This window comes from Heterocephalus glaber, unplaced genomic scaffold (assembly GCF_053883595.1).
Source record: "Heterocephalus glaber isolate CG9 unplaced genomic scaffold, H.glaber_assembly_v1.0 deba00001472, whole genome shotgun sequence".
Taxonomy (NCBI): Eukaryota; Metazoa; Chordata; class Mammalia; order Rodentia; family Bathyergidae; genus Heterocephalus; species Heterocephalus glaber.
Genome location: NW_028258315.1, coordinates 91,124,017 through 91,149,090, shown reverse-complemented (window position 1 = coordinate 91,149,090; position 25,074 = coordinate 91,124,017). Strand labels below are relative to the sequence as shown.

At 41.0% G+C, this 25,074-nt stretch overlaps 1 protein-coding gene across 12 annotated transcripts in view; it reads left to right on the top strand.

Moving 5' to 3' along the window:
* The window catches only part of Cacna1d (calcium voltage-gated channel subunit alpha1 D), a 342,473-nt gene that overhangs the window by 14,849 nt on the left and 302,550 nt on the right, over positions 1-25,074 (top strand). For 4 of the 12 annotated variants that reach the window (XM_087181506.1, XM_087181505.1, XM_087181508.1 and 1 more), the window contains exon 4: positions 14,731-14,799. The exons of the other annotated variants lie outside the window; for them this stretch is intronic. In XM_087181506.1, coding sequence (XP_087037632.1) covers positions 14,731-14,799 — 69 coding nt within the window. The remainder of the gene's footprint in view (positions 1-14,730; positions 14,800-25,074) is intronic. 12 annotated transcript variants of the gene reach the window in all.

Below are 25,074 nucleotides of genomic sequence, written 5' to 3'. Positions count from 1 at the left end.
TAGCTATATACAGAGATTTAAATTCACAGTTTCTTAGTTGCTATAAAAATATTCCATGTATGAACAGTCCATGCCTTATTTAATTGTTCCCTTTCCAATAAACATTTAGGTTACTTCTCAAAAAAAAATTTTTTTGGGGGGGACTGGAGTTTGAACTCAGGTCCTTGCACTTGTGAGGCAGGTGGCAGAACCACTGAGCTAAATCCCTGGCCCACTTCTCAAAATTTTGCTGTTTTAAACAATGTGGAATTCAGTATGCTTTTATATGTTTCTTTGTGCATACAAGTAGACATTTCTCTGGGATAAGTACTTAGAAGTCAGCTCTCTTGGTTGTAGGGTACATATAATTTTAATTTTCATACCCACTGCCACATTGACCTTGACTAAATATGTACCAGTTTTATTCCTGCACCACATGTCTTTGAAATCAGGAGTCATTTCAGTCTTGAGTGACTTCATTTATTGTATAGCTTAGACTACAGAAAAAGGGATCTTGTGGGGTAGGATGTGGCCTCTCTTGGGTGTTAGTAGGCAATCTGGATCTTCTGGTTGGAGTAGCCCCTGAGTCTGAGCACTAGATTTTTAGAATCTTTTTTGAATCAGTGACCCAGATAAAGGGCACCAGAATGTATTCTTTTGCTTGGTTTGGGTGGCATGAATTTGGGTGCTGTAGCTCTTTCAAGTGAAATATTCACTGTAGGGAGTTACTAGGTAGATACATTTCTAATTCAAAACCTGAGTCTCATTTGGAAATGCTTGCTTGCTGCACTTTAATTTTGAGATGCATACTGTCTTTGTAGCCCTGTTGGGGAAGAAAAGTATTCAGTCTGGTGATTTCTGGTGTCCTATGTTCTTTGGATAGCAACAGTTTTATTTTTCATACACATAGGAAAATCTTATTATTATGGTATTTAGATAGGGTTTATGCCCCTTCTGCTTCTGAAAGCTCTGAGGTGAGTTAGAAAATGGAATTTGGTGAAAAATGGGGCGATTGGGATTCAAAACAAAGTAGATTTGCCAGTATGCTTCCGGTGAGTAGATTGCAAACACCTCTGACTCCACTGGCCTTCAGGGTTTCCAGCTGTAGCATCAAAAGTGCACACATGCTACCTTACACAACTTTTATTCTTTAACAAAGCAGGCACATCCATTCAGAGATGCACTTTCTAAGAACCAAACCAAGGAGCAGTCTCCAGCATGCGTCCTTGTACAGTACAGATTCATTGTGGGCACCTCAGCCATGTCTCTGCGATGCTTTTGTCAGAGTCAGAAGTGTGGTGTAAACGTGTTCTCTGCACTCATTTTTTTCCTAAAGGGTTTGGGCACAACATTAAACTGTATTATGAATGAAACCATTTCTGTATTCTAAAAGAACTTTGCTTTTTGATTATATAAATTAATACAGGATTAAAGCTTGGAAGATTGAAAATGAATAGTTTAACTTGGCTATCATTTAATTATTCATGAAGTATTTTTTTTCCTTAAATTTATTGGTACATTTTAGGTATAAAATACAGTTACGCTCATCGTTGGGATCTTGTATCTTTACATGATGTATCTTAGTTCTTATTTTTTCCCCATTTCCCTGCCCTCCCTTCACCCCCTCCACCCCTCCCTATTTACAGAGACTTTGTTTTCATTTTTTCCTTTTCTCATATTTTTTTTCTCTTCTTTCTTTTCCCCAACCCTTCCCACTTCCCCAACTCCTTTAGACCTTTTCTTCCTATTTCACATTATCAATTATATCATTTAAACCTTATTTACACTTTTAGTTTTTCACACCAGAGAAACTATTCAGTATTTACACGAGTGTCCTATTTATTTCACTTAAGAGTATGGCCTCAATATGCATCCATTTAGCTATAAATGTCTCTAGTTTCTCATTCTTTATGGCTGAGTAGTACTCCATTTTATAGAAAAACCACATCTTTATCCAGTCTCCAGTTGATGGGCCCTTGGGCTGTTTCCAAGCTTTAACTATTACAAACTGTACCTCTATAAACATGGGTGCACATATATCACTGTGCTATGATTCTTTTAATTCTTTTGGAAAGATCCCCAGCAGAGGGATAGCTGGGTCAAATGGGACGTCTAATCCTAGTTGTTGAGGTATCTCCATACTGATTTCCACAGTAGTTGCACCAGTCTACACTCCCACCAACAATGGAGAAGGGTTCCTTTCTCACCACAGCCCCAACAGCATTTGTTATTGGTTGATTTCTTGATAGCAGCCATTCTTTGTGGGGTGAGGTGGAATCTCAGTGTTGTTTTCATCTGCCTCTCTCCAATGACGAGTGATGTTGAACACTTTTTCATATATTTATTTGCTGCTTTTACTTCTTTGAGAAATGTCTGTTCATTTCAGATGCCCATTTTTGAATCGGGTTTTTATATTTGGGGGGGTCTGATCTTTTTTAGTTCTTTATATATTCTAGATAGTAGACCTTTGTCTGAGGAACAGCTGGTAAAAATTTTTGCCACATTGTAGGTTGTCTCATAGCTCTGTTGGTGGTTTCTCTTGCAGTGCAGAAGCTTCTTAATAAGATGAGATCCCAGTTGTTGATTCTTTGTGCTAGTTACCGTGCTACTGAGGATTTGTTCATAAAATCTTTTCCTATGCCAATGTCTTCAAGAGTTCTACCTAACTTATCTTCCAGCAAGTTTACTGTTTCTGTTTTAATATTTAGATCTAATCCACTTTGATTTTAGTTTTGTGCTTGGTGAAAGATAGGGGTCTAGTTTTAATCTTTGGCAGGTTGAAATCCAGTTTTACCAACACCATTTTTTTTTTAAATTTTTTAAAATTCTTTTATTGGTACATTGTAGGTATACAACACAATTACATTTCTGATTGGGAATTGTACCTTTACATAATGCATCTTGGTTCTTATTTATTCCCCATTCCTAGCCCTCCCTTCACCCCCTCCACCCTTCCCTATTTACAAAGACTTTATTTCCATTTTTTCCATTTCTCATCATTTTTCCTTTCCCTTCTTTCCTTTCTCCTGCCCCTCCCACTACCCCTACCCCTTTGGACCTTTTCTTCCTATTTTGCATTATTGATTATTCATTCTTATCATTAGTACATTTTAGGTATACAATATAATGACATTCATCGTTGGAAATTTGCACCTTTACATAATCTCTCTTGGTTCTTATTTTTCACCCTTGCCCAGCCCTCCCTTCAACCTCTCCATTCCTCCTTATTTACAAAGATTTTGTTCCTATTTTTCCATTTTCTCATATTAATTCCATTCCCTTCTTTCCTTTCCCCTACCCCTCCCACTTCCTTCCCCTTTGCCCCTTTTCTTCCTATTTCATATTACCTATTATATATTTTAGTCCTTATTTACACTTTCAGTTTCTCACAACAGAGAAACTATTCAGTATTTATACATGTGTGTCCTATTTATTTTCCTTAAGAGTATCGCCTCAATGTGCATCCACTTAGCTATAAATGTCTCTAATTTCTCATTTTTTATGGCTGAGTAGTACTCCATTTTATTTAAAAAACACGTTTTCTTTTCTTTTTTTTTTTTAACCACATTTTCTTTATCCAGTCTCCAGCTGATGGGCGTTTGGGCTGTTTCCAAGTTTTAGCTATCACAAACTGTGCTGCTATAAACATGGGCGCACATATATCACTGTGGTATGATTCTTTTAATTCTTTGGGGAAGATCCCCAGCAGTGGAATAGCGGGGTCAAATGGGACTTCCAGTCCTAGTTCTTTGAGGTATCTCCATACTGATTTCCACAGTGCTTGCACCAGTCTACACTCCCACCAGCAGTGGAGCAGGGTTCCTCTTTCCCCACAGCCCTGCCAGCATTTGTTACTGGTTGATTTCATGATAGTAGCCATTCTTTCTGGTGTGAGGTGGAATCTCAGTGTTGTGTTCATTTGCATTTCTCGAATGACCAGTGACGTTGAACATTTTTTCATGTATTTATTTGCTATTTCTACTTCCTTGTCTGAGAAATGTCTGTTCATTTCAGATGCCCATTTTTGGATTGGGTCTTTAAATTTGGGAGGTCTGATCTTTTTAAGTTCTTTATAGATTCAAGATAGTAGACCTTTGTCTGAGGAAAAGCAGGTGAAGATTTTTTCCCACATTGTGGGTTATCTGTTCACACTGCTGGTGGTTTCTGTTGCTGTGCAGAAGCTTTTTAATAAGAAGAGATCCCACTTGTTGATTGTTTGTGCTAGTTCGCGGGCAACTGAGGTTTTGTTCATAAAATCTTTTCCTACACCGATGTCTTCAAGGGTTCTACCTTGCATTGATTTGTGCTCTGATCTTTATAATTTCCTCCCTTGTATGAGCTCTGGGGTTGTCCTGTTCTTCTTTTCTAGAAGCTTGAGGTTCAGCATCAGGTTGTTTAATTGGGCTCGTTCTGTTTTCCTAATATGCATATTCACTGCTGTGAATTCCCCTCATAAGACTGCTTTCATTGTGTCCCATAAATTCTGATATGTTGTATTGTCATTGTCATTTAATTGAAGGAACTGTCTGATTTCTTCTTTAATTTCCTCTGTGACACATTGGTTATTCAGAAGTGTGTTGTTCAATTTCCACATGTTTATGAAAGTTTTTGAGTTTCTTTTGCTATGGATCTCCAATTTCATCACACTATGGTCTGATAATATACAGGGGATAACCTCAATTCCTTTGCACTTCCTTAAACATGTTCTCTGTGTGAGTATGTGGTCTATTTTGGAGAATGACCCATGTGCAGCTGAGAAGAATGTGTATTCTGATTTTGTGGGGTAGAAGACTCTGTAAACATCTGTTAAGTTCATTTGTTCAAGATTTCGATTGAGTTCTAGTATTTCATTACTTATTTTTAGTCTAGTTGATCTATCTCTTTGTGACAGTGGGGTGTTGAGGTCCCCCACTACAATTGTATTAGTGCATATATGACTTTTCATGTCCATTAGTATTTGTTTTATATAGTTGGGTGCACTAGTGTTTGGTGCATAGATAGTTATGATTGTCATCTCTTCCTCTTGGATTGTTCCCTTTACAAGGATGTAGTTTCCTTCTTCGTCTCTCTCAATCAGTGTGGGTTTGAAATCCACTTGGTCTGCATAGAGGATAGCTACTCCTGCTTTTTTTTCGGGTTCCTGTTGCATGGAGTATTGTTTTCCACCCTTTAACTTTCAGTCTATGAGTTTCCTTTTGAATTAATTGTGTTTCTTGTATGCAGCTATTAATTGTGTTTCTTGTATGTATGTGTTTCTTGTATTGTTGGATTTTGCTTCTTGACCCATTCTGCCAGTCTATTTCTTTTGATTGGTGAATTGAGACCATTAACGTTGATGGTTATAACTGAAACGTATTGACTTATCATTGCCATGACTTTTTCTTTTTGTTGGGTTCTCCCCCTTTACATTTAATTTCTTGTCATGCCAGATGGGTTCATTCTGCTTTGCTTCCTGGGGTTGTGATCCTCAATGTCTGTTCCTAGGATATTGTGTAAAATTCTTTGGAGTGCTGGTTTGGTATTCACGAAGTTCCTAAGGTGCTCTTTGTCATGAAAGTATCTTATTTCTCCATCCATTTTGAAAGATAGTTTTGCAGGGTACATCCATCTGGGTTGGAGGCTGTTTTCTTTTAGGGCTTGGAGTATGTCACTCCAAGCTCTTCTTGCCTTGATGGTTTGTGTTGAGAAGTCTTCTGTGATTCTGATGGGCTTTTCTTTGTATGTGATTTGTTTCTTTTCTCTAACTGCTTGTAGAACTTTGTTCTTCTGTTGAGTTTCTGGAATCTTAACAATTATATGCTTATGTGTAGTTTTTTTTGATCAAGGCTATTTGGAGTCCTATATGCCTCATTTTTCTGTATGTCAAGGTCTTTTCCCCTGCTTGGGAAGTTTTCTGCCATTATTTCTATGAAGAGATTTTTTTATGTCATCTCCACTCTCTCCTGTTTCTTCATTGAGCCCAATCAGTCTTATGTTATTCTTTTTTGCATCATCTAGCAGCTGCTGGATTGATTTCTCATGTTCCCTTAGAATTTTGAAGCAATTTTTCTTTTCCTGGTCACTAACTGCAATCTTATCTTCTATATCTGAAATTCTGTCCTCACATTGGCTCATTCTGCTGTGTAGACTTTCAATGGAGTTTTTCATGTCCTGGAAATCTATTTGCATCTGTTTTATGGATTCCATTTGTTTCTTATGTTGGGATTCCATCATGTTCCTGAGCTCCTCTCTAGATTTATTAATCATGTCTTGCACTAGTGGCACAATTTCTCCTGTTATCTGAGAAATTATTTCTGATTCCATTTTTTCCAGATCCCCTTTTGTTGCCAGTTCAGTGGGTCCAGGTGGTTGAGTATCAGAGTGTTCCATCTCATTTCCCTTTGGGGTTGCTGTAGGTGATCTGGAAGTCTGGTTTTGAGACTTATTTACGTGTTTTCTCATTTCACTTGGGGGTGCAGGGGGGTTGCTGTTGACATCCACACAACTCACCTCCTCTAAGCTGAGAGAGGTGGGCCAGGGGCCGGGAGCAGTGGTAGGGATGGTGGCCCGAAAGCCTCTTCCTCTGGGCCGGGAGCAGTGGGATGGTGGCTCAGAAGCCCCTATCTCTGGGCAGGAATTCTTTAAATGCTGAGAACTTGATTAGCTCCAGTACAGTGGTCTGGTGGTCCAGTGTCCTCTGCGTCTTTGTAGTGTGGAACCAGGTGACTGTACAGATAAGAGGCCAAAGGAGGGGAGGGTGGGGTGCGGTGGTGGTGGTGGTGTTCTCAGCACAACTGGGACCTCAGGACCGCGCCCGCAGACCTGCCTGTCTGCAGCAGGCTGACTAGGTGTTTTCTGTGTGACTGGACTGGCGACTTCAGGACCATGCCCGCAGACCTGCCCATCTGACTGACTCAGTCCAACACCATTTATTAAAGAGGCTATCTTTCCTCCAGTGAGGGTGTTTGGCTCCTTTGTCAAAGATGAGGTAGCTGCGAATGTCTGGAGTTGTTTCTGCATCTTCTAATCTATTCCACTGATCCTTAGGTCTGTTTCTTTGCCAGTAGCATGCTATTCATGAAGTACTTTTTGAGCATTTTGTGTAAAATATAGTCCATTGAACACATTTGCTTGCTGTGCTTTCTTGGTTTTAGTCAAAATACAAAGGAATATTATGAATTCCCTAATTAGTACAAAGAACCCTCATTCCCCTCCAAAAGCCCTAACACTTTTGAAGAGCTGTGATTTTATTATTTTTCTCTAATCTCAGGAAGTGACCAATAATGCTAAGAAAAGGCGTCCTTGAATGTTCTTCAGTAAATAGATTACAATGGGGTGTAATGAAGTGCTGTTTGTATTTCAATAATTCTTTTTATTTTTTTAATGACTTCTTGTAAATTGTACAAAAACAGTTTAAATGGGTAAATGGGTAAAATTTTGCCCTTTTATAGCAATAATTACCCCCACAGTCCTTTTTTTAAATGATAATGAATAAGTGAACTTCTCTTTGGGCTTACATAAATCCTAAATTATCAGAATATAAGTTAATGGTGAGTCAAAAGCTCTCTTCAGAATTTTTATCTAGTGAAAGTAAAATTAAACATCCAAAATTCTAAATCAGAATGCAAGGAAATGAAGACAGCTAGCAAGAACTTAGTAAAAGAGAGGTGTTTAATACATATTTATCTACAAAGCTATGTAGGGTGGTACTGATTTGGTTGGGGCAGAGAAACCTTTTGTGTCCTAGGCTGGCCAAATGAATTAAGCTAATTGACACATTAAAGGCAGGTGAGGCAAAATAGGTTAGATATCCTGGTGTTGATTTACCTTGAATAGTGACGCACAGATGGAGTGAGTTTGGGATTGAAAAGGACCTCAGAGACCTTCAGAGGCATTGTTCCTTTTTTCGACTTGACAATGTGATCTCTCCAGGGACAGAAAGTGAGCGAGGAGCCAAGTGAGGTCTTAGTCCAGGGTATCTGTCTCCCAGTCTCTTTCCACTGATTACAATAACAACTCGAGTTCAACCAGACACTTTCCTTATGACTGAGGTGCAGGGTCAGTAGTGACAAAAGATTGTCCCTCCAAAGCAAGCAATTCATTGAGTCTACTTTTAATCATCTCAATTTTTTTCTTTGTCTATCTTCCAAAAGCTAGTTCTGTTCAATTTCCTTTCTTCCATTTAGCTTCATAAAATATTGTTCCTTTCTTCATACGCACCAGTGTGCTGAAATCACCTGGCCATAGCCTGCTTCAGTGTTTTCTGGAGATGGTCAAAGCACTAGCCTATGGCTGTAGTAGGGCAGGGGAGAATTGGTAACTCTGGTTTACAGATGCAGCCAGTCTTGTCTCGTTACCTTGTCTTCATGTGGTTCACTCGCCCTGTCTTTTTTTTTTTTTTTTTTTTTTTATCATAACGGGAGGCACTGTAGGAATTGCCTTTCTTACATAGCTTACATTTACTGAGTGAATGTACTTCCCTATATAACTCCTTCAGTCCTTACCATGAACCTATGAGGGGTGATACAGTTAAGATCTTTATTTTACAGGTGAGGAAACAAGTTTGGAGTGGTTAGATTGCTTGCATGAGGAAATGTTCTTAGTGACTGACAGGGCCAGGATCCACACCTGGGTTCTGATATAAGCGCTCACCCTTATATCAAAATGGAGGTCAAGTCTTAGGCTGATGGTGCCTAAATACCGAGCAGAGGAGTGAGGCCCAGGGGCAGAGCTGGGGCCAAGGACCTGGGAGATGACGGCAGATTCTTCTGGTAGGTCTTCCTGGTCAGGCTTCACATTCCGTTCAGGATTTTGGTTAGCGCTTGGGCACAGGCATAGAAAGTTCCCATCCTGCTTTATTCCCACCACCCAGAGGTATTTCTAGGCCCCAGGTGAGAGTAGGGATTATGGTTGGAGAGAATCAGAGCAGAAGTTTTTAACAACTCTGTAGCCCTCTGCCAACATTTGTTATTGTTGAATTAAAATGGGAATGATTAGAGTTTAAATTTGGGGATTAAGCAGATTTTATTGCGTTTTAATTCCTTGGAAAGTGCTGACTTGAGTGCTATATCCAGGCGCTCTCACAGTTGCCTGCAGAGGTTTGACGAGAGCCGCTGAGGTTGGTGGTGGTGGGTGCTGGAGTCAGACCTGGGCTCAGCCCAGCTTTGCCTGTCACAGCTGTGTGACAGGAACAAGCTGCTTTTTCCTTTCTGTGTCTGTGACTTCCGTGTAACAGAAATGAAGTGGCTGAAGGGGTTAGCCCGGAGCCTGGATAACACTGCTTGAACCTCACAGCCGACAGTGAGGTGGGTTTTTCTTGGCTCTGCTTTACAGATGAAGAAACTGAGGCTTAGGGAGACTGGCTATCTTGCTCCTGGGTACCGAGCGAGGGGCCAGCAGAATCCCTGCAGTCATGCTAGAAAATTTTCCTAGACAGTTTGTTGGATTGGGGTTTGTTTTCGAAAGCCATTCTACAAAAAATATTCCTCACCAGACTGTCCCAGTTTATTGGTGCTACAGTACCCTAGGAGAATAGTGGTCATGGAGGATGTTGGACTGACCTGGTGAAGAAGTAAGCTAGGAGTTCCCCTACTTGCCATAGGAGAGCCTAGACCAGGACCATGCCGCATCTGCATTTTGGCATTGCAGGGTTATTTTCCTAGGCACACCATGAAAGCAAAGTTCTAGATTAGTGTCAAGATCTCATTTTGTCATAGCTGAGAAGACTGAAGCCTACATAGTGGTCCAGGCTTCAAAAAAAAGTCTAACGCTCAGCACTCTACCCTTGTGGTGTGGTTGGTGTCTCTGTATACCCTGCTACTCTCTCATCTAGCTTGCAATCTACTAGACCAGCTGCCCCTTGTTCTCTGCTTGGCTCAGGTAGGAGGCCCTGATCATCTCTTGGTTTAGTTGCTCAGAAGTGAAAAGAAAATGAGAGCTAAGGTGAAAAACAAATGTCAGGAGAATTCTGGCCTGAAAGCTGTGACGTTCCTAGAATTGGAGCAATGATGATAATCACTGATGTCCATGTAGTCTTCACCAGCCTACCTGGTGCTTGCATCACTATCTGATTTCATTTTCACAGTGCTTTTGTGGACTTTGCTCACATTTTACAGAAGAGGCAGCTGGGGCTGGGGCTGTTAAATGAGGTACCCAAGATTAAGTGTCAGAGCTAGGATGTAGACATCATCATGTACCCTTCCTTCAAGGAGATTTTTTTAGCACCATGGATTGTGCTCCACCTGTCATTTGGGTGGGAGACCTAGACTTACACATGGGATGTGCCTTACCAGAGCTGGGGCGCACTGAACCCTGGTGGTTGGTCAGGTCTACCGTGTGGTCCCTGACCTCACCTGTCACATGGGAGTGACAACAGTAACAGTCGCCTCACATTAGTGAGAGGATTAAAACTCATTTTGTACAGGAACTGAGAGTACTATGCCTTTACTTTTCTTATACTCCAAGCCTCATTTTCTCAAGCTTTTAGGGTCTGCTCTGATGTGACTCCTTTCTTCTTGGGTCAGAGACTTTGGAAGAAGACAGATCTAGGTTGGGTCCCACTTTTTTGCTTTAATTTTAAGACAGGATCTTGCTAAAATCACTAAATTAAGTGGCCCGGGCTGGGCTTGAAATCAAGATCCTCCTGCTTCAGTCTCCTAGAGTGCTAGGACTGCAGGCATGTGCCATCGTGCCCTACTTGAATCCCACTTTTACAGCCGACTAGATTTGTGTTTGAACAAATTTTCTCATTTCTTATGGCCTTGATTCACTCATCTTGGTAAAATAGCAATCCTTGTGTCACTTGTAGCTTAGGCTCTTTATGTGGAGTCAGTAATGTTTAAGTGAGCCCTAATTTACCAAAATACATTAGTTAATTGGTCAAGAGTAGTCCCAGGGAGCACCCCTTGTGAATTTTGGAGGGCTTGGCACTATCTGAACATTGAAGGAGTCTCTTCTCTTTCACCTTTGAAGTGCTTTAGGGTTTAAAAAAATTGCAGTCACAGGCCATGCCCATTAAATCCCTATGATTTCCCATGAGATCCCGTTTTCTTATTGAAACCTCACAATTTCCCACTTTTCCTTATTGTAGCCCAGTGCACAGTGGGGGAAAGGCGGATGCCCTGTTTCTTCAGCAAGCGGCTTGTTCCTGCTCTTAGCTCAGGGATTGCTGCTGCTCCAGCCCAGGTGCTGAGGTCCCGTGTATCAGCAGCTGGGAGTGCATTGCCTGAGAGCAAAGTCAAGTATGACTGGGGCCTGGGTTGATGATATTCTTGCCCCACTGATGTTTCCGTGGGAGTGTGTTCCTCTTTGTGCAATGAACTAGTAGGGCTGGTGTGTGCTGGCTTGCACACTTTGTGGGCACCCAGGTAAGGATTTTACATGTATTTCCTTGTCTGTCTGTACAAAAAAGCCCCACAGTAGTTACTAGCACTCCCATTTTGCAGATGAGGCCCAGAGGAGTTAACTAAATGACTCATGGTTGAGGGTATCAATCCACAAGATCATGAACAGGACCTACAGACATCACTTGCTGTTCCAGCACTGCCCACTAGTGAGCATGAGGAATGTCCAGGAAAGAATGCTGAACCTGGAGCTAGGTGCCTTGCCTTTACATCCCTTCTTGGTAACTTCACTTCTGTGGGATTCCCACTTTGGTCAGTGGTCATAAAGTAGAGTGCAAATTCCAATGAGATGTATGTAGCTGTTTTGTAATCTGCGCAGCAGTGCACACATGTAAGGGATTATCCTTATTATTGTCTGTTGAATGGTAACTTCAAGAAAGGGGCTCAGGCCTTGCCTTTCCTCCAGTCCTTCCAGAGAGTACCACAGGACTCTGGGCTTCAGATCTCTTCTCTTCTCTTGATGATGCCAGTGCCACACCTGGGAGAAGACTCACACCTGCCAGTGCAGCCAGAGCATGGTTCTGGGTTGAGGCCACAGAAAGGAGGTGGGTGGAAGGGAGGGACTAAAAAGCCACTCAGTCTTGGAACTTGAGATGACCTATCTTCCTTACCCTCCAGCCTCTGCTTCAGGACTTCAAAGGCCAACTGTTATTTGAAGTCCTGTTCTTGAGCTCCTTGGGACTTGTAGAGTTTACTGAGCTTGTGAAATGCAAACCACAAATGATTTTGCCTTGTAATGGATAGACTTGTGACCCAGCTAGGCCTCTAGGCCAGGCAGTGATATTTCCTGGTTTTAAGTGTGAACAGAGCATAGTTAATAGTGTATCTTCACTCTGTTCCGCAGTTTGTGTTCGTTTTGTTTGTGATGAAAAACTGAAATAATGCATTTGGTCACAGCTGGGGGCTGGAGGTTCCGATGTGTGGGTCTGCACTCCTGTGAGCTCTGGTTGTGCTGCAGTGTGCCAGACCAGGGAGGTCCAATCAGCTGGGCCCCCAGCGGGTGAGGAGCCGTGTCAGCTGAACTATGGCCTGCTTGTGTTTCACCTGGGGCAGTTTTCTACAAGAATGTGAACTTCTTGTGGGGAGGAACCTAATCTTCTTTTCTCTTAAGTCCTCCGCAGTCCTCATCGTGGGCTGCTCGGTAAATAACTGACCATTCAAGGAAGCTTCACTGTGTCTGCAAAAGGCACCCTGAGGTTGCTTTCATTGCTTTGACTGTTTTCTTTTTCTTTAATGTGTAAAGGAAAGAGGTTTATTTAGTTTTCAGTTTTGGAGGCTCAAAGTCCAAGATTGGGTGGCCTCGTTTGTTTAGCCGCTAGCGAAGGCCTTGTGGTGGGATCCAGTATGAGAGGGCTCTTATGGTAAGACAGAAAGCCAGCCGTCTGTGTTAGTTACTTTTCTCTCGTTGCTGAGACAAAATACCAGAAACCCAAAGTTAAAGGGGAAGGGGTTTATTTGGCTTACAGTCTGTGCAGGCTTCAGTCCATAATTAGCAGGGTCCATGGCAGGCATGACAAACAGTCACGGCAGAGCAGAAACAACATGGCGCACAGAAGGCGGCAAAGGTAACGAGAGTTACCAGTGTCTCCCTGCCCCTTTTATCTTATTCAGAGTGCTTAGGGCGGGCAGCACTCACACCCTTAATCCTAGTGCCCTTGAGCCTAGAATTGGATCATGAATCAATTCCAGCTTCACACACTCTAGATCAAGTCTATGACCACATGAGACTTTTCCGGGACATCTAGGCCCAAGCCATAACAGGGTCTGAGAGTCTCTCTTTCTAATTTGGGAGAATTGGGAGATAGAGGTTGCTCTGGGGACGGCCTGTGATTGCTCAATGAAAGTATCAGAACATGTAGGACCAAATAGCCACACCCCTCCCTGAAGTCATTTGAGGGGGCTGCACCCCGCCCCAGTGATGTTGCAATAGGTGCCTTCAGGACTGCTTTTGGAGCCAGTTTCTCTTTTACATTTTTCTTTGCTTCTGGCTAACAATGGAGTGATCCAGGTTTATTACTGACCTTACTCTGCAGTCTTTTCCTGGAGAAACTCTTAGATAATTGCAAGAAAATCAAATGTATCTTCAAAGAACCAAGTCCTCCTGTCTCTGAGGATCTTTAGTGGAATGTGTCATGGACTGTGAAGAAGGTCTTTACTGGCATTTTGAAAATGTTTTGAGGAATGACAGTATTATCAGAATTGTGTGTCCACTTTCTCAAGCTTATTCCTTGGAAGGGAACAGTTATTTACATGGTTCTGGTGTTTATTAAACAGAACAGCCTTATTACCTTTGTAGTCGCACTTCTCTAGGTCTGCATTCTTGTGTGGTTTTCTCCTGGTGCCAAGAATTCTTGCACCTAGGCCAGTGGTGGTGAATGTAGGGCAGGGCACGTGTGCCGCATCCAGCTGTTTGTTATCATTGAAAGCTCTGAAGGGTTCACCGTCACTGCCCTCGGGTTTTCCTTGTAGCCTTTGGCGCCAGAGAAATGGGAAAGTGAAATGTTATGTTCTTGGCCCACTCCAGTTTTTAAAGGCTTTCCCCACTCCCTGGAAAGGCACACCTTCACGTCGCCCCAGAGTCAAGGAGCTCAGTTCTGGGATTCGGCGGTGGTGGTGCTCACTCTGGCCAGGACTCGGGGTCCTCAGGAACCACTATAGTTGTGCCATTCACAGCTATTAATCAGCTTATTTGCAGAAATAGAATTACTTCAGTTGTCAGCAGGACTCATTGGCTTGACTCAGATGAATATGTAAGTTTCTGCATTTCTTTTTTTTTCTTGCCTTTTAAAGAAATGAATTTTTGATACCGGAAAAGCTAGACAGTTTAATCTTAGCTGTCACAGACAGAGCTCTACCCTTGCTATGTGAGACAACAAAACTGCTCTAAAAATAGGCTCCTTGTTTAACTAAAGCATCTTTGACCTGCACCATTGCTCTGTAGCCAGGCTTAGATGATCACCACTGGCCAACAGCACCTGGCATTGGGACCTAGGGGCAAAAAAATAAATATATATATATTGAGTAGGGATGATGACATGTTCATAATTTTCTTTTGACAAGCAGCCTTATTGAGATATTTATATACCATACAATTCACCACTTTATACAATTCAGTGGTTTTCTGTATTCACAGAGTTGAGTATCCATCAACAAAATCCACTTTAAAACATTTTGAATGTCCCCAAATGAAATCCCATTAACCATCACCCACCTTTCCCATCCAACTCCTTTTGCCCCAGGCCGGGACAATCACTGACAAGAAAAGCAGACAAGAATGCAGACTTAGAGAAGTGTGACTACAAATGTCATAAGGCTGTTCTGTTTGTTGAACACACCAGAATCCTGTAAATAACTGTTCCTTTCCTACTAGGAAAGTCTGCTGTCTCTATGGATTTGCCTGGTCTGGACATTTCACATAAATAGAATTATACGGTACAAGGTATGGTCAGAATTTACAGTGAATGTTTAAATTTTAAAAATGAGAAAATTTATTATACTAAAAGACACATTGCTATTAATCCTGTTAAAATATTCCTTTCAGAATACTTCTGGAAGTCCTCTTTGGGTGTCATTATGAAGTATGATCAAAACATGGCAAATGCTGGTGCTGAGTACCATCCAGGTGAAAGGCAGGCTCATCAAAAAAATTACGATGTGTCCTTATTCACCTTATTTACTGGATCTGGTATCATGTGATTTCTGGCTCTTCCCCAAAGTCAAAATGACCATAAAAATAACATTGTGCATCAATTCAGGATATCAAGGCAGCGATGACAGCAGAACTAAAGATACTTATGAAAAAGGACCTTCAGAAATGCTTCAGAATGTGTCAAGAAGGATGGGACAAGTATGTCTGAAGCAAGGGGGAGTATTTTGAAGGGAATTAATGGCAATGTGTCTTTTATTGTAATAATTTTAAAAAGTTAAACATTCGCCATAGTTTACAATCATACTTCATATGTGGTCTTCTGTAACTGGCTTAGCATACTGTTCTCAAGGTTCATCCATGTTGTAGAATGTGTAAATTCTCCATTCTTCTTTATGGCTAAATAATCCTCCACTGTGTGGATATAACACATATTATTTATGCCTTAATAGGAGACACTGAAGTTGTTATCCCCCCTTTTATTTTATTTTATTATTTTTTCCCATTAAGTTTATTGGTACATTTTCAGTATAAAATACAATTACATTCATCATTGGGATCTTGTACCTTTACATGAGTATCTTGGTTCTTATTTTTTTCCCCTTCCCTTGCCCTCCCTTCACCCCCTCCACCCTTACCTATTTACAAAGATTTTGTTTCCATTTTTTTCCTCTTCTCATATTTTTTCCTTTCCCTTTTTTCCCTTCCCCTACCCCTCCCAATTCCCATGCTCTCTTAGACTTTTTCTTCCTGTTACACAACATCAGTTATACATTTTTAAAATTACAATATTAAGATCTAGGAGACATTACCACAGATTTTACAGAATTTAAAAGGATATAGAAAGCATATTACAAAAATCTTTTTTGAAATAAATTTGACAACTTCTAAGAAGTACCTTGGAAGACAAATTAATGAAACTAACTCTGGAGGAAATATAAAATTTGAATAGCACCTATTAAAGAAAGTATATTCCTAGCTTGAAAACCTACCTATATGACAATAGCAGGCTCATAAACATTTTAACTGATAAATTATATCAAACATTTAAAGCAGAAAAAAGAAGGAACACTTCTCCCCTCATTTTAGGAACTCAACATTGTGCTAATCCTAAAACTGGATAAAGATAATAGAAGAAAAATGTATGAACATAGATAGAAATTTGCTTAACAAAACACAAACTATTGGAAGTCAGATCTGGCAGGATGTAGAAAGTGGTTTTATTATAGGGATGTCGGTGTTGGTTCAGCATTGGAAGATCCACCCCCAGAAGTCATCATTTTAACAGAGGACAGGAAAAAGCCATATGATCCTGTCAGTAGTTGGAGAAAAAGTATTGGACTAAATTCTACAGCTGTTCATGGTAAAAGCTATCAGGAGCCTAGAAGTAGAACAGAACCTTCTCAACAGATTAAAGACATGTACTCCATACTTCCAGCGAGAATGCCTTATATAAATGGAGAAGATACAATGCTTTCTCCTTAAGGTGGGGAACAAGGGCAGATATGCTTACTCTTTATCTGTCCATTAAACTTTGAAACCTAGTCCCCACCAAAATAGTCTGGCAATAAAATGACACAATTAGGATAGGATTGGCATGGCAGAAGCAAAATCTTTATATGTAGATGAAATGATCATCTACAGAGAAAATACTAAGAAATCTCTAGGAGCCCCTAGAGCTTGTACTTGAATTTAGCAGGATTAGAAAACACAAGGTATATATAAAAATTCAGGTCTGTGTATACTTGCTATGAATGAAGAATTGGATATTGAAATGTAAAAGTTATGTAGGAGTACAAAGGACCTAGAAAAGTTAAAAACAAAAACAAAAACAGTGTTGGAAGACATTTAGTACCTAATTTTAAGACTTCTTCTAAAGCTACAGTAATCAAGGCAGTGTTGGTGTAAGGAAAGAAACGTAGATCATTTTAATAAAACAGAGAATCTAGAAATAGAACCACACATATATGGTCCACTGAGTTTTGAAAGATTATTTAACATTAGCATTTTATAGACTATAAACTCAATTCAAGAGCCGAGGAAGAGATAGTGTCTTCAGCAAATGGCACTAGAACACCTGGTATCCGTATATAAAAAATTAACCTCAACCCTTTACTTCCATACATGAAAATAACTTGAAGGGATCTATGAACCTAAATAACAAAGCCTAAAAGTATAAAACTTTAAGAAGAAATTATAAGGGAAAATATTTATGAATTCAGGGTAGGCAAGAACTACCTAGGATACAAAAAACATGATATATAAAAGAAAAAATTGATAAATGAGATTCCATCAAAATTTAGAACTTTAAATGACATCATTAAAATGAAAAGTAGTCCTTAAACAGACCATATTTACAATACATATAATCTATGACCAGAATATATAAAAAATCCTTAGAGCTCATTCATAGACAACCCAGTTAAAATGTAGACATAAGAAGATGATAAATAGCCAGTATAGCACAAGGAATGGTGTGCAACTCTAGAATCAGAAAAATACTAATCAGTACAATAATAAGATTGAATTATACACTCATTAGGGAGATGAAGTTAAAAGTTTTAAAAGCCTTGTCATGACGTTTTCTTCTTGTTGGATTCTCCCCCTTTGCGTTTAATTTGTCACGCCCAGTGGATTCATTCTGCTGGGTTTCCTGGGGTTGTGATCCTCATTATCTTTTCCTAGGGTATTGTCTAAAATTTTTTGGAGTGCCAGTTTGGTATTCATGAAGTTCCTGAGGTGCTCTTTGTCATGAAAGCATCTTATTTCTCCATCAATTTTGAAAGATAGTTTTGCAGGGTACATCAATCTGGGTTGGAGGCTGTTTTCCATTAGGGCTTGAAATACATCACTGAAAGCTCTTCTTGCCTTGAGGGTTTGCATTGAGAAGTCTGCTGTGATTCTGATGGGCTTTCCTTTGTATGTGATTTGTTTCTTTTCTCTCACTGCTTGTAGAATTTTGTTCTTCTGTTGGATTTCTGGAATCCTAACTATTATATGCCTATGTGTAGATTTTTTTTGATTAAGGCTAGCTGGAGTCCTATATGTCTCATTTATGTGTATGTCAAGTTCTTTTCCCCTCCTTGGGAAGTTTTCTGCCATCACTCCTGTGAACAGTTTTTTTATGTCATCTGCACTCTCTCCTTCACTGACTCCAATCAGTCATATTATTCTTCTTTGCATCATCTAGCAGCTGCTGGATTGATTTCTCATGTTCCCTTACAATTTTAAAGGAATTTTTCTTTTCCTCCTCACTAATTGCAATCTTATCTTCTATATATGAAATTGTATCCTCACCTTGGTTCATTCTGCTGTGCAGACTTTCAATGGAGTTTTTAATCTCTTGGAAATCTGTTTGTATGTGTTTTATGGATTCCATTTGTTTCCTATGTTGGGATTCCATCATGTTCCTCAGCTCCTCTATTTTTTTTATCTGTGTCCTCTCTAGATTTATTAACCATGTCTTGCACCATGAGTAAAATCTTTGCTGTTACGTGAGTAATTATTTCTGATTTCATTTTTCCCAGATCCTCTTTTGTTGCCAGATCAGAGAGTCCACGTGGTTGAGTATCAGATTGTTCCATCTCATTTCCCTTTGGGGTTGCTGTAGGTGATCTGGAACTCTGTTTTTGAGGCTTGTTTATGTGTTTTCTCATCTCCATGGTGGGGGGTGCTACTGGCGCCCATGCAGCTCACCTTCTCTGCTCTAGGAGCCTGGGATGGCAGCAGGGGAGCTTCCTTCCGGGTGCTGGGACTGGCTCAGCTTCTCTGCCCTAGGAGCCTGGGATGGAGGTGGGGAGCTTCCTTCTGGGTGCTGCTATCCCCCCTTTTATTTGAGATGGGAGGTCTTGCTATGTTGGCCCTGGAATAAAAAACCCAGGGCCTTATGCATGCTGGGCAAGTACTCCACCTAGCTACCCCCCAAAGCCTTGATTCATTTTTACATTGGGTTTAAAAAAATATTGTTATAATAATTCTTTTTTTTTTTTTTTCTTTTGGTACCAGGGATCGAACTCGGGTCCTTGCACATGCAAGGCAAGCAACAGAACCACTGAGCTAAATCCCCGGCCCATAATAATTCTTTATACTGTATATTCTGGGTGCCACTTGTCAAATGTATAATTCATAAACATTTTCTCCTTTTCTGTAGGTTGTCTCCTCAATTTCTTGATAGTACTGTTCAAGCATAAAAGTTGTAGATTATTGTCGTGTACATTTTTATCTTAGAATCTTATAGCTGGGTAGGATGTTCAAGATTGCCTCTTCTAGCTCCCTTGTTTGTCTGCTGGGTGGTCAGAGAGGAGGGTCTTTGTTTATGGTCATAGACTAAAAATATCAAGACTGGAATTTAAGTCTTTGTACTTTTATCTTGGAGCATGCTCAGTTTCTAACCTACTGTTGCTGAAGGTGGGGAGGTTAAAAATGAAATTTAAAATTCGGTTTATGAGTCATAAAGCTATTATTCTTTGTTCCATATTGATGCATGATTACTAAATTGGCATAAATATGGAGGATTTCCATCCTTGCAGCAAGCTCTATTGAATGGCATTGACCCTAACCGCTAGCATCCTATCTCTGACTCAGCTTTGTACCCTGGACCCATAGTTTTGATCTCCTTGTCCACTTTTTTGTTAGGCTTCTTATTTATGCAGCTGCCTGTGGACTTCTTGGTAGTCCCTCTACTCAGATTAGATGGTCTGTGGACCCTTTTTGCCAGAGATTCTTTTTTTTTTAAATTTTTTTTGAGGTACTGGAGTTTGAACCCAGGGCCTTGCACATGCTGGGCAAGCACTCTACCCCTGGCGTGCATCCCCAGTCCTTTTATTTTTTAAGATAGGGTCTTGCTGCATTGCCCAGGCTGGCCTCCATTGTGCAACCCTCTTTCCTTAGTCCCCAGATAGCTGGAATTTACAGGTGTGTGGCACACCCAGCAAGAATGCTGCTTGTGTGTGCTTTCTGGACTTGGTTGCCTGGACAGAGGTGAGTACTTCTCCTCCCTTCAGCCACTAGATACGACTTGCAGAAAGAAAGCTGAAAGATGCTCGGGAATAAATTGATCTGCTCTTTGGACTAGTAGAAATGTTCAACTCTTGAGCTCTTCTGACTGCATTGGTTTGTGGTCTTTTGGGTAGGTTCTTCCTTTTAAAGGTACTTGGTCCCAAGAATTTCCCAGATGCTAAGTGAAGTAGGGTGGGAGGCAGGAGGAGTTGGGAAGCGAAGTGACATGGGAGATTCTGGCCCAGTCTTGCTTAGTGCCTGGTGTGTGGGGGTCACCTTTATTTCCAGTGCCTGTAATCCTGAAGGCCATCTGAGCCATTAAACCCAAGGTCATCAGAGCTAGAGAAAAATTTTTCTCAAAAGAAGTGCTTTACATACAAAGATATTCTACCATAGCTTAGTGATGAGAAACACTGGCTGTACCAAGCTGATATACTACATACCAGGGGGGGAGCCTAGGGAATATGTTAGAGAAGAGAAGGGATTCACCGAAAGTCACAGCAAGTTAGTGGTGGGAAAACTGAGGTGAGAATCCAGGTCCTCTGGCACCTGGCCACATGCAAACTCCAAATGCCACATTGTATGTCTTCATTTACACAAAGGTCAGACTTCAGATGCACAGATAAGCAAGGCAACTTCTTGGAGACATTGCCTGGGCTTAGATGTTAATTTATTTTAATCCACATTAGGCATGAGGTTCTGCCCTCAAGCCCTTCTTTTTCACTCTCATAATTAGAAAGTATTAAGAAATCTTTCAATTATGGGTGATCACCAGGGTTCTCATTTTTATCTCTAACCTTTCTCCAGGATTTGTTTTCTGCAGGCAGCTCTGTCCTTGACTTTAAAGAAAACTCTGGAAACAAAGAGCCTTGTTGTATTTGAGAAGGTCAGACTCTTCCACCAGGCTCTGAGCCTTGAGGGCAAGGACAGTGTGGTCTCTGTCACCACTCAGAGACTAGGACACAGTGTTCCTTTAGTGAATAGCTGACATTTTTCTTTTCTAGGAAAACTCCCCTTTTGATGGGTTTCTGAGGTATGAGGTCCCTTCTCCCTATGATCCCGAAATGCTGTCAGTTATATTCTAGTTTGGAAGTTGTGACCAGAAGAAATGGGGTAATTCTTTTGCTTATCATGAGGGGAGTTGCCCATTTTACCTTTGAACTTATTTTTCCCCCCCACCTGCTGGGGATTGAGCCCAGGGCTTTCACACTGAACTACATCACCAGCCCAGCCCTTTCAGTTAAATTTTTAATTTTGAGACAGGGTCTTGCTAAGTCACTAAGTTTTCCAGACTGGACTGGAACTTGTGATCCTCCTGCCTCAGTCTCCTGGAGTGCTGGGATTTACAGGTGTGTGCCACCACATTTGGCGTGGTTTTGAACTTGATAAGAGCCAGAGAACTTTCACATTTGTGCTGAGAATGTAAGGGTTACTTCTTTACTGAATTGCGCCGTAGGTGGAGGGAGCCCAATAGGACATCCTGGGAAGGATTCCCAGAGCTGGGAGGGGGCAAGCTCAGAACCGTGGAAGGAATTCTATGCCATAAACACAGAATATCTTGTTTAAGAGTGAAACTTTTCTGCTTTCTCCTCTAGAGGTGGAAAACAGTTCTTTTCAATGACAAGCTTAATGACTACCATGCCAGCACTCAAAACTACGAGATAAATTTACGCACCAGTTTAGCACTAGAAAATGTAGTTTATAAAAGATCTGAGTAAAAATCTTAAAAGCAGGTTGAAAATGTCTTAGGCACAGCTGGTGTACTTTGAGTTATTGGGGACAGAGTTCTAGGGATGAGGTCGTGAGGCAGAGATGTGGCCAGATCAGGGAACTTGTGCACCTGGCCTCTAAAAGCCTTTTTGGGGATCTTTTTAATTAATTCCTTGTTCAGCTTTTATCAGGGCCTAAGTTTCTATGGTTGGAGCAGAGTAAGTTTTCAGGCTGAATTACTTGGATTGTGGCCTTTTATTTTTCACGTAGCCTGTGGATATCTGGCCTTTTCAGCCAAGGAAAATGGAAGTGATTTAAAATACTCACTTGAACAATAACTTCAGCTGTGTATTAATTTGCTTCTCATTCCTTGATTTTCATATCCTCTGAGAAGCAGTGAAAGGACTGAGGGTTGGGCCTTGGTTCTTTGGAGGCACTGTGTGGCCTGGAGCTGGGAGGGAGGCTCGGAGGGTGGAATTATGCCCTCCAGCTGATGTTGGCCATTCGTTCTTCTTCTTTCCTCCCTCTTTTGTGCATGTGTTTGAGTTTTCCCTTAAGATTTCATTTGGGGAAAGAGTTCCTGGGGTTTGTAGGCGGCAGAGGAGAGATTGATCTGTTTTGTCCTTACTTGAGTCAACCCTAAATGGGGTGCGCTCTTGTTCCCTCCTCTTAGGAGTGAGCCTATATACTATGTCCTAACATCTCACTTTTTCCTCTAACTTGTAGCTATTGCTTAGCTCTCTGGGGCAGCAGAAGTAAAAAACTCGGTATCATGAATGAGCACAGTCCCTATATAAGTTTCTGGTTTCTGTTTATTGTTGACATTTTGGCAAATAGTGTTATCTCCATTGTTTGTATGGGAAAAAAAGGGGCTAGATCAAGTTATGAATTCATCCTGGTCTTCCTCCAAAGCTCTTTCCCAAGGGAGGAGAAGATCCAGAGATGAAGAGTAGCTAGAAAGCTAAGTACGGTGGCTTTGTGGCGGGAGAGCTGCAGAGTTCAGCAGGAATAAGCTCGAACTAATGATGAAATGACAACGTAGGGCTTTGTAAATATTGCTGTTTTTTTGCTTTGAGTGTAAGTTGTTCTCTGAAAAGCCTGAAGGTGACCTATTTAATTCCTTTATATTTGAAGTTCTCAGGTTGTGCCAAGGATCAGCCCAATTCTCTAGATGTTAACTGGGGAGTGAGAAGTCAGGCCCTGACCACAAGGAGCTGTTAGTTCAAGGGAGGCATATGACTCTTAGTAAGCCTTTGCATTAGGCCTCCACTGGTCACAAGGAATGGATCCAAACCTAGCACAGACCGGACTAAGTAAAAGAGGAATTTATTAGTTCACATAACTGACCAGTTCAGAGATAAATCCTGGAGTCACCTCATAGGCTCAAATGATGTCATCACAATCTGGTTTCTCTCTCCCCATCCTGGCTTTACTTCCTGTGTAATGACTCCAGTCTCAGATGTGATCTCCCCTCATTGCAAGAGGCTGCCAAAAGTTTCTAGGACTTCATCCCTTCGTCTTCCTTCCAGAGAAAGAAAGCTCGAGTCTTTGTCTCAGTCTTTACAGACAGCCTTGTTTCATCCTTTTGGCTCAGGTGTGTCACATGCACATTCTGAACTAGTCACAGGACCAGGGACACATGAAACCCTGACTGACTAAAGCCCATATCATGTGCTTCACCCTGGGCCCAGGAAGGAGTAAGCTCTACCCTCAGTAGTCCAGGAATGGTGAGACGTTCAGACACTGATTACTGGGAAAGGTTAACGGTGTCAGGCTGGAACTCTGGCCTGACCCACCATTGTTGGGATGGGTATTTTGTATTCCCACTTGACATTTTCTTTTTTTAAATGTATTTTTTATTACTGCATGTTAATTTTACAAAAGAGTGTGTTTCAATGTGGTATTTTTACACATGCATGTAATGTATTTGATCATACTCCCCGCCCCTTACCTTCTTTTATACCTCACTCCCCTTTATTCCCTTCCTCTTGACATATTCATGAGTCAGAGTTTATTCCACTGTGGGTTCACATCTTGTTACGGTGCAGTGTAGACTTGGGCACCAAATTGTCTTTCCTCTGAGAACATTGTTCTTGCTGGGATTAGAGTGGGGAACTTACTAAAGGTGAGTGTTAGGACTTGACTCTAGTATTAGATATGTTTGTGGTGGTGACAGATTCTCAAACTCATAAGGGCAAAATGAGGACAGTTAGTATACTGGCATCCACTGTAATTGGCCACATTATAAAAATAAACATGTCTTATCTTTCCGGGTTTTATATAGAAGAGTGGTGAATGGTATAGACCAGTGATGGCGAACCTTTTAGAGCTTTCAGTGATACAAACAGCCCGCTCAGGCACGTGTGCCACAGGTTTGCTGCCGCTGGTACAGACTTTAGAGACTTGGGAGAGCAGCCCCCATGTATGCCTTAACTTCACCACTGAGCCTCAGATGCCTTATTTGTGGAATGGTCCACCTGATCGAGTTGTTGGTAAGAAATAAAAGGCGATGTGAGTAAAGCCCCTATCTGAACATAGTAAGTGGCCCATAAAAGGTACCCATTGTTATTATTTCCTCATTTGTCAAACAGGCAGGCATATTGCTGGCTATAAAGTTCTTTTTATGTTTAACATTCTGTAAATCTATGAAAATATTTCCTCCATTATCCACCCTACTAAGAATTTGAGAGTTGCATCTTCCTTGATGGGGAGATGTTAGAAAGCTTTCAAATGCTATGGCCTTCCCATAGTATATAGTACAGTAAACCTTTGACTTAACAAACTTGATCAGTTCCTGAGGGCTAGTTGTAGCTCAAGTTGGTTATAAGTCAGCACAGCTGAGATCTGGGTGTTCACCTGGGTACATGATAACAAGAGGCAGATGAATCTTTCATTAACCTAAGTAACCCAAGTTGTTCATATATCAGGCTGATTGTAACTTGAGGGTCCACTGTACTTCTTAATTTATGGAGGACTTTGGTGTTCTTTCTCTCATTTGATCTTTAGAATAGCCTGTGATGAAACAAAGACAAAACTGCAATCCCCTTTTTATAGGGCTCACCCACTTTATATGATTTACCCAAGGATGCAGTGGTTGGAAAGTTGTAGGGTAAAGCCTACCGCTGGTAATCTCCTTGGATAGCTTGTGTCCATTTAAGCATTCTGCTACTCTAGTATAGATTTGTCTTTCTGATAAAATTCATTGCATTTGTTAGCTATCCTCCATGGTTTCTGATGGATTTGACTGGAGAGACATATTGAATAGCTCTTCAAAATAAGCTTTGAGTTCACCTAGTGAAAAATAAGATTGTCTTTTTACTTCTATCTTTGTTCATTGGCTTGATTTATCAGGATTGTATT